This window comes from Chiloscyllium punctatum, chromosome 39 (genome assembly GCF_047496795.1).
Source record: "Chiloscyllium punctatum isolate Juve2018m chromosome 39, sChiPun1.3, whole genome shotgun sequence".
Lineage (NCBI taxonomy): Eukaryota > Metazoa > Chordata > Chondrichthyes > Orectolobiformes > Hemiscylliidae > Chiloscyllium > Chiloscyllium punctatum.
In genome coordinates, this window is record NC_092777.1 from 66846541 (window position 1) to 66856479 (window position 9939).

Sequence of the window (9939 nt, forward strand, 5' to 3'; positions counted from 1 at the left end):
CATTCAAATTGACCCACCCCCCACCCCGGGCCCAAAGCTATTTAAATAGCCCTTCGGGTAGGGGCGGAGACGCGCTTCACAGTTGACCAATCGATATTCCTCAGTGCCGCGAGTCCCCGCCCACTGCAGCGACGTTTATAATAATAAAGTAGTTCCGGACCCCCTCCTTGAAGCCACCCCGCCCCCTCGTGCTGTGGGATCGCGGAGGGAGCGAGACTATAAATAACGGTGCGCTGCAGACCGATGGCAATGAGTTGTAAACGCTCCTGGCTGGTTGGATTCTGCGTGTGGTGGAGTAGCGGCGCTGTACACAAGAAGGAAATTATATAAAATATATGAACTTAATATAACACCATAACGAAAATACAAAAGATTTTTTTTAAAAACGGACAACAAAAAACTAACGCGACGAACTTCTCCCTCAGATTCTCCCCTCATTGACTGTCTATTTACATCAGCGCCGAGAACAGCCGAGTAAGTACTAGAACCTTCTCTGTTTGCGGGCTGACTAAAGGAGTAAGAGCTGTGAAGGGCTGAGGCGGCTAATTGCCGCAATCGGGCGGTTGACCCGCTGCTGTCGAAAGTCCGCTCCTGGGGAGCGACGGTTACTGTTCCCGATGCCCCGCCCCCAAACCCCTCTCCACCTGCGACTCCCCCCCCCCCCCCCCCCCCTCCCCTCCCCCTCCATCGGCCCTTCCCCCTCCAGCACCTACCACAGGCCTCTCCCCCACCTCCGGTCCCTCTTCTTTTTCCCCCCCTCTCTTTTCCCCCCCCCCCCTCTCTTCCCCCCCCCCCCTCTTTCTCTCCCCCCCCCCCCCCCCCCCCCTCAAACACTCCCCCCCCCCCACTTCACCCCCCCCCACAATCACCCCCCCCCCCAAACTCTCCCCCCCCCCTCATCTCACCCCCCCCCTCTTCACACCCCCCCCCCACAATCACTCCCCCCCCCCACAATCTCACCCCCCCCTCATTCACACCCCCCCCCTCTTCTCACACCCCCCCCACAAACACTCCCCCCCCCCACATTCTCACCCCCCCCCCTCAACACCCCCCCCCCCTCATTCTCTCCCCCCCCCCTCTTACTCTCCCCCCCCCCTCTTCTCTCCCCCCCCCCTCTTTCTCACCCCCCCCCCTCTTCTCTCCCCCCCCCCTCTTCTCTCCCCCCCCCCTCTTCTCTCCCCCCCCCCTCTTTCTCTCCCCCCCCCCTCTTTCTCTCCCCCCCCCCTCTTTCTCTCCCCCCCCCCCCTCTTTCTCTCCCCCCCCCCCTCTTTCTCTCCCCCCCCCCCCTCTTACTCTCCCCCCCCCCCTCTTTCTCTCCCCCCCCCCTCTTCTCTCCCCCCCCCCTCTTCTCCCCCCCCCTCTCTTCTCCCCCCCCCTCTCTTCTCCCCCCCCCTCTCTTCTCCCCCCCCCCTCTCTTCTCCCCCCCCCTCTCTTCTCCCCCCCCCTCTCTTCTCCCCCCCCCTCTCTTCTCCCCCCCCCTCTCTTCTCCCCCCCCCTCTCTTCTCCCCCCCCCTCTCTTCTCCCCCCCCTCTCTTCTCCCCCCCCTCTCTTCTCCCCCCCCTCTCTTCTCCCCCCCCCTCTCTTCTCCCCCCCCCCCTTCTCCCCCCCCTCTCTTCTCCCCCCCCTCTCTTCTCCCCCCCCCCTCTCTTCTCCCCCCCCCTCTCTTCTCCCCCCCCCTCTCTTCTCCCCCCCCCTCTCTTCTCCCCCCCCCCTCTCTTCTCCCCCCCCCTCTCTTCTCCCCCCCCCTCTCTTCTCCCCCCCCCTCTCTTCTCCCCCCCCCTCTCTTCTCCCCCCCCCCTCTCTTCTCCCCCCCCCCTCTCTTCTCCCCCCCCCCCTCCTTCCCTCCCCCCCCCTCCTTCCCTCCCCCCCCCCTCCTTCCCTCCCCCCCCCCTCCTTCCCTCCCCCCCCCCTCCTTCCCTCCCCCCCCCTCCTTCCCTCCCCCCCCCTCCTTCCCTCCCCCCCCCTCCTTCCCTCCCCCCCCCCCTTCCTTCCCTCCCCCCCCCCCTTCCTTCCCTCCCCCCCCCTTCCTTCCCTCCCCCCCCCTTCCTTCCCTCCCCCCCCCTTCCTTCCCTCCCCCCCCTTCCTTCCCTCCCCCCCCTTCCTTCCCTCCCCCCCCTTCCTTCCCTCCCCCCCCTTCCTTCCCTCCCCCCCCCCCCTTCCTTCCCTCCCCCCCCCCCCTTCCTTCCCTCCCCCCCCCCCTTCCTTCCTTCCCCCCCCCTTCCTTCCTTCCCCCCCCTTCCTTCCTTCCCCCCCCTTCCTTCCTTCCCCCCCTTCCTTCCTTCCCCCCCCCTTCCTTCCTTCCCCCCCCCTTCCTTCCTTCCCCCCCCCCTTCCTTCCTTCCCCCCCCCTTCCTTCCTTCCCCCCCCCTTCCTTCCTTCCCCCCCCCTTCCTTCCTTCCTTCCCCCCCCCTTCCTTCCTTCCTTCCTTCCTTCCTTCCCCCCCCTTCCTTCCTTCCTCCCCCCCCCCTTCCTTCCTCCCCCCCCCCTTCCTTCCTTCCTCCCCCCCCCCTTCCTTCCTTCCTCCCCCCCCCCTTCCTTCCTTCCTCCCCCCCCCCTTCCTTCCTTCCTCCCCCCCCCTTCCTTCCCCCCCCTCCTCCCCCCCCTCCTCCCCCCCCTCCTCCCCCCCCTCCCCCCCCCCTCCTCCCCCCCCTCCTCCCCCCCCTCCTCCCCCCCCTCCTCCCCCCCCCTCCTCCCCCCCCCTCCTCCCCCCCCCTCCTCCCCCCCCTCCTCCCCCCCCTCCTCCCCCCCCTCCTTCCCCCCCCTCTTCCAAACCCACACCACTGCCCATCCCCAAACATTAATTGTAGTGAGCAACTCTTGCCTGTCCCTCCATCTCCTGCCCTGTCCCCTACACCACTCCCAGCTACAAAGTTCTCCCCCCAACCCACCCAGCTTTAGTCTCTTCACTCCGCCTGTGCTCCCTTGATCTCTACGCCCTCCCCCACTGCACCACCTCTGTCGTCCTCCAGTCATTCACCCCTTCACAGACCTCCATGTACACCCCATCCACTTGCCAAATAGTGACTTTTAAGATCTTTTTTTGTCCTGTATCCACCTGATTACTGCCTGTCCTTCCTTTCAAAACAGCTGTGTATCCATACCTTTGCACAGATGGAGTTCTCCACCCCTACTTTCCCTGACAGCCCCTTATCTCTTCTTCCCCCCCCCCCCAGTTACCTGATGAGCTCTCTTTCTTCTTTCCCCAATCCTTGACCCTGACACTCCCTAGCAAGCTCCTCCGCCAGCTCACCATTTTTCCCTGCTCCCTTTCCCTCCACAAAACATGCTTGTGCACTCTCCAAAACTGCCTAAATCCCAAGGAGAACAGACTTTTCTTTTCTCAGTGCACTTGTCAGCCTTTGATAAAATGGAGCAATCCTTGGTTTCTGTATTGCCCAAAGCCCAGACAAACGCCCTGTAAACTTGCTCTCCCCTCCTGGCAATTGTCTGCTTTTCAGTCCCATTTGAAAGATGTAATCGCTCTCACTGTAGCTGGAATAGAAGGGTTAGTAATTTAGCTCCCTGCTGCCTGTGGCATTTAAAGAACCTGTGTAAAGCTGGCATTGTGCCTGGTTTTAATGCATTGTATTTAAAGGGTGCCTGTGCCCTCCCTAGTACTTGAAACCTCTTGATTTGATACTGTGAATGCTGCATTTGAGGCCTACTCAGTATTGACGTGAGTAATGTTCATATTTCTGGCGTAGCTACAGTTAATCAGGTCATTTGCATTCTGTCTGGTATTTGCAGTCAGTGACGTTCATTCATTCTGTGTACTTCACAATCACGTGTTTGACGTCAATGTGGGACCTGGAGCAGAAAAGAAGCTGAGATTTTCTGAATATAGTCCCTCAGTGTTTAAAGTTGTATTTGTTGAAAGAAACCCACATTATTTCCCCCCCCTTTGGATTTGTTATTTTGAGGATATTATTTATTCCTGAGCAATGGTGCCAATTCTGTTGATTGCTGCCCTCCGATCTGTATTTTTAATTCTAATTGGAAGCACTAGCTTTTGGAGTGCTGCTCCTTCATCAGGTGGTTGTGGAGCTCTGAAAGCTAGTACTTGCAAATAAACTTGTTGGACTAAACCTGATGTTGTGATTTTTAACTTTGTACACCTCAGTCCAACACCAGCACCTCCAAATAATAATTCTAATTGGACAGTTGGTTCATTGCCCAATCTGTGACGTAGGTAGTTAATTTATTTCGAAGGCTGTTGGTTCCTTTTATAAGCCTTCTCTTTAATTTGTAATTTTGAGTTTGTGTTGCTTTAAAAGAATGTTTAAAATGTGAGAACATTAGGTACTTTTCAGTTGTTGTAAATCTGTCTTCATAGTTTAATGTGAGGAGCTACTTGAGATAAAACTGCAAAGCCCAAACAATTCAAAGTTTCTGAAATATGAGAATGAAAGTGACATTGAAGTAACACACTTGAAATGTTGCACTTTTTCTTACTACCTTTGTTTTTCCGCTTTTCAAGGAACAACCAACATTACTCGAGGAAAACAAAAATCCACCCTAACCAGCACTTTGTAAGAAACCTGAAGCTTCTATCTGAGGCGATCTAAACACTGCCTTCAGGAGTTAAATATATAATATATACATTATATATTTTCTTTTGGTTTGCAACGCAGAGTTTACAACTCATTCTGGTGATTCAGTAGCTATGCAGCTGGAAATCCAAGTAGCACTCAATTTTATCATCTCATATTTGTACAATAAACTCCCAAGGCGACGAGTTAACATTTTTGGAGAGGAATTGGAACAGCTGCTGAAGAAGAAATATGAAGGTCACTGGTATCCGGACAAGCCATACAGAGGATCTGGGTACAGGTGTATACATGTAGGGGAAGCCATCGATCCTGTCATCGAGCAAGCTGCCAAAGAGAGTGGACTGGACATGAAGGATGTTCGCGACAACCTGCCTGAGGACTTGAGTGTCTGGATAGACCCTTTCGAGGTGTCATATCAGATTGGAGAGAAAGGGCCCATCAAGGTGCTGTATGTGGATGATAACAATGATACTGGGACTGATCTGGACAAAGAAATCAAAAACAGCTTCAACCCTGAGGCTCAGGTCTTTATGCCCATTTGTGACCCAGCTGGGGGCTCATCTGTATCCAGTTCCCCATCTCCCCCATTTGGTCACTCTGCTGCCGTGAGCCCCACTTTCATGCCTCGTTCTGCCCAGCCTTTAACATTCACCACTGCCACTTTTGCTGCTACAAAGTTCGGTTCGACCAAAATGAAGAGTAGTGGCCGCAGTAAGGTCACGCGCGCATCCCCCACTAACCTTAGCTTGAACATGAATAACCTGCTGAAGCAGAAAACCATGTCAACATCCATGCACTCTCTCTATGGGCTTGGTGTGGGCAGCCAGCAGCAACAGAAGACTTCAGCCCTTTCTCCCAATGCCAAGGAGTTTGTTTTCCCTGGCATCCAGGGGCAGGGTGGTACCAGTGCAATGTTCCCAGGGGACAGTCCCTTAAACCTCAGCCCTCTCCAATATGGTAATGCCTTTGACATGTTTGCTTATGGAGGCCTAAATGAAAAATCTTTTGTTGATGGTCTGAATTTCAGCCTCAGTAACATGCAGTATTCTAACCAGCAGTTCCAACCTGTCATGGCTAATTAAAAAGGGGAAGAAATTCTATACATAAAAATATTAAACCTTAATGTCAAAATTTAAAATTAACTGAACCCAAGGGTGTTTTCCCCCCCTTAACTCCCTTGAGAGTATTTTTCTTTTTTATGAATGGTTTTTGGCGCTTGGTTATTTAAGAAGCATCAAAGCTTTTTGTTTTTGCCAACCAAGCACAAAAATAATTTTATATGGACTGTGTACCTTTTTTAAAAATAAAAATAGAAAAATGTTGTGGAGCAAAACCTCCTCAAACAGTATTTACACTTGGACAGGACACGGGCTGATTTAACAATTGGCACTAATAAAAGTGGGATTTCTGGTCTTTTGTAATTGTATAATTTAATTTAGTATGAAGTTTGTAAAATATCAGAGTATATATTGTTTCTACAACACGGTATTGCATTTATATCTTTTTACTACTTCAGTGATCTGTGATGGCTGCAATAGCTTGCATTCTATTTTTTTTTACAAATCGTTGTAAAAAAGAAATCCATATTCAGAGGCATCAAACTACTCTTAAAAAGATTGTGTACAGGATATTCCTTAGTGATGGTGTTTAAAGTGTAGAAATTTCAGCTTTTTTTGGAAAAACATGAGAGTTGTATTTTCTGTTAAGAGTTTAAAAAAGTAAAAATAAATTTTTTTTGCTATATATTATGGACAAATGTAATCGTAAATATTAATTTTGTACCTACCTTGTGCAATACTTGATAAAAACAGTATAACAAAGTATTTTGAGTCTGTGTCTTACCTGTTAAGAGGGACTGAGTTTATATTGATAAGTTTGTATTAAAATAATTTAAAAGTTACAAGTCTTGGGGCATCCTTTCCTACTTCATGTCATCATTAAGTCAGTAGGTGAACACCTGAACGTTGTATAATTTCTTTAAATTTTAAAATTTTTCCTCCTTATTCTGCACCATTCCTAAAGTAGTACTTGGTATTGCATCCTGATTTTTTTTTTGTTATAGAGCTGTACAGCATGGAAACAGACCCTTCAGTCCAACTCATCCATGCTGACCAGATATCCCAACCCAATCTAGTCCCACCTGCCAGCACCTGACCCATATCCCTCCAAACCCTTCCTATTCGTATACCCATCCAAATGCCTCTTAAATGTTGCAATTGTACCAGCCTCCACCACATCCTCTGGCAGCTCATTCCATACATGTACCACCCTCGGTGTGAAAAAGCTGTCCCTTAGGTCTTTTTTTACATCTTTCCCCTCTCACCTTAAACCTATGCCCTCTAGTTATGGACTCCCCGACCCCAGGGAAAAGACTGTCTATATCCTATCCATGCCCCTCATAATTTTGTAAACCACTATACGGTCACCCCTCAGCCTCCGTTTTAAATCCAAGATTTAAAAAGAGGTCCAGTGCAAACCTCTGCAGCAGTGAATCTGTATTCTGATTTTTCTCAGCTTTCCAAACAAAATCTTGAGCATATTCTGATTTACAATGTTCAGTGGTGATAGAATTGGAATTTTTCAAATGATCATTGATTTGCTTAGGTAAATAGAGAAACTATATGATTCATAGGGAATATTGAAATACAGGGTGTATGTCCATAACATTAGAATAATATCCAGGAGTTAACATATCCTTCCATGGGCTGGTAGATACCTAGATGTCTTTCTGAGAATACCATGGGACAGGTTAAGAATTGAGAATAAAATTGCTAGAAATTTGTGTGTTTGGGGAAATGGAGTTGGTGTGCAGACCAGCTATGACCTAATTGAATGGGGGAGCAGGCTTGAGCCAAGTAGTCTTTCATTTTGATTCCTTCAGTAATCTGCATTTATCCTTTTGGTCTTAACAAGCCTGATGAATGATGCTATTTTAACTCATTTGCATGTATGTTAGAAGCCCTGTGTCAATTGTCCCATTACTTGTGTCTTAACAGTGCAATGCATAAATGAAGGGATAGTTGAAGAGGGAGCAGTACAGGGTGGCCTCTTTTACATAAAGCTGTTGCAGAGTTTTTCTATATTGAAACTGCTGAGTTGCAGCAAAGCCTGCTTTTCATGTCAACAGTAGCCTTTTAGGTAAAATGGGAGGAAGTGGCTGCAGTCTGATAACTTCAGTTTGAGCATCATTCCTTTGCCAATGTGGATTGTAATGCAAGAGCTTGGATAGTAAAGCAGGCAGACTGTGCAATTGAGGTGCATCACACCCTTGTTTGGCAGCTTGTTCACTGGGATGTGATCAGTGCATGTATCCAACACCTCTTTGATCAGTCTTACATTCTATTCATTTCCTTCTCAAGAAACGTCTTCCTTGAGAGATCAGAAATGGTGTTTATTCAGTAGGAGGGGTATGGAATGCCTTGCCTGCAACAGTAGTAGACTTGTCACCTTTTAAGGGAATTTAAATGGTCACTCCATAAACAAGTTGATGATAATGGACTAGTGATGGGCTTCAGATTGTTGTTGACCTGTGAAACCATCGAGGACTGAAGGGCCTGTGCTGCGCTTAATGTTCTAACTGCAGATGCTGGGGCTCTGAAACGAAAGCAAATTGCTGGAGAAATTCATCAGGCCTGGGAGCATCTGTGAACATAGTAGTTAATATTTTGTGTGCAGTAATCCTTGAACTCTGAAGAAGGGTCACTGAATTTGAAACATTGAGTCTGTTTTCTCGTCACAGAAATTTGTGTATATATCTAAAACCCCAAAATGCTGATTGGCAAGGTGGAGGAAAGGTTAAGGAAAAGCTGTCTTAAAAATTTGGTGCAGTTCTTCAGACTGCTGCTGTTTTACATGAAGTCTGCATTGCCAGAACAAACTATAATCATGGAATACACTAACTAGAGGAGGAGCCCAATCAGACCATTTTTACTGCTTGGAAAGCTAGTCGCCATCTTTTACAAATAAAAGTGCCCATAAATGTGCTGTATGATAGTATTTGTTTTTGAGATTAGTCCAGGCAATTGAATTAGCCATGTGTTGGGATGGTGGTATATGCTAAACTCCTCAGTGATTTTGTTAAAGGGGTATAGTGTCCTCAAAGAGTCTTCTATTGAGTCATTTCAGTATACTGTGGTCTGATAAGAATACTCTTCCAAATTTTGCACAAATGCACTTTGCTCTGAGCCTTTGTGGATATATTTTGTCAAAGGTCTTGCAAGTGTTAAAATAACTAGCATTTATTTATTTTATTTCATGAATTAATACATACATTTGAAATTACAGAAGCTCCATTTTCTTCAGCGAATAACAGGTTTCAGATTTTCAAAGTGGGGGAGGCAGAAATGGTTAGAAATTGGTTGGGGGAGAAGAATTTTGCTAAATGATGCTGGTTGCTAGACTAATGGTTAGCAAGTTATGGTTAACTGCAGTAAAATATTAATGTGAGGGAGAGGAGGATGATATAACCTAAGGATAAGTAAAAGGTCACCTATAATTAATCTCCCTGAGGAGATTAAATTCTAGAAAATCTGTAGTGTAGATTCATAGATTATTCACATCGATTCTATATCATATGTTATGGTCACCAAGTAGAGATTTTTCACTATAATTTAGATGCAGATTGAAGTTAACTATATTTGAAGGTTCTGGGGTATAAACTCCATTGAGACACTGAAATAAAAAGCAAGATATCACTAAATGATCTGGGAGGAAGAGAATTTCAATAAGATGTGATTGATACTTTCGAGCTTAGAATTTAAAAGCTGGGAATGTGGGAAAAGAAAACTCAAATTTACCTAGCACTTCATACCCCAAAGCACTTTTACAGCTAATGAAGCACTTTTGAAGAAATGTGACAAATTAGCACAGAGCAAGCTACCACAAATAACAAAATAATCACAGCCAGTTAGAGATATTTGCTGACGGTTAAATGTTACCCAGGTCTCTTGAACTCTCTTGACCTTTGAATGATGCCATAACTTATCTTTTGCATCCACCTAACAGGATTCATGAAGCCTTGTTTCAACATTGGAAAGATGATGCCCCTGCCAATGCAGCAGGTTGCACTGCACTGTCAGTCTGAAATTATGTACTTGAGTTTCTAAACTTGGATTTGACCCACAACCTTTTGACATTGAGGTAAGATCTTTACTAAGTAAATACTGGCTGAGATCTGGGCAAAAGGAGAGAGCAGTGTGAGGGATTGTAAAATTTTGAGGTGCTGAATATTTATTTCACCACCATTCAACATTTTTATTCTCTTGGGTTTTGATTTAAATGTCTTCCAGGTGAGCTACAGGAAGGGATATTGGCAGGTGGGCCATGAACAGTTTGATTGCACGTCATTAGTGAGTTAGAGCTTCTTTATGTTGTGATTTTTATAGTAGTTT

General features: G+C 47.6%; 1 protein-coding gene across 1 annotated transcript; it reads left to right on the top strand.

The window, feature by feature from the left end:
- Positions 1–237: 237 nt before the first annotated feature.
- Positions 238–5756, top strand: tob1a (transducer of ERBB2, 1a). The gene is made up of 2 exons (XM_072558985.1): positions 238–474; positions 4477–5756. Exon 2 carries the CDS (start codon positions 4663–4665, stop codon positions 5629–5631), a length of 969 nt encoding a protein of 322 aa, XP_072415086.1. The 5' UTR covers positions 238–474; positions 4477–4662; the 3' UTR covers positions 5632–5756.
- The last annotated feature ends 4183 nt before the right edge of the window (positions 5757–9939 follow it).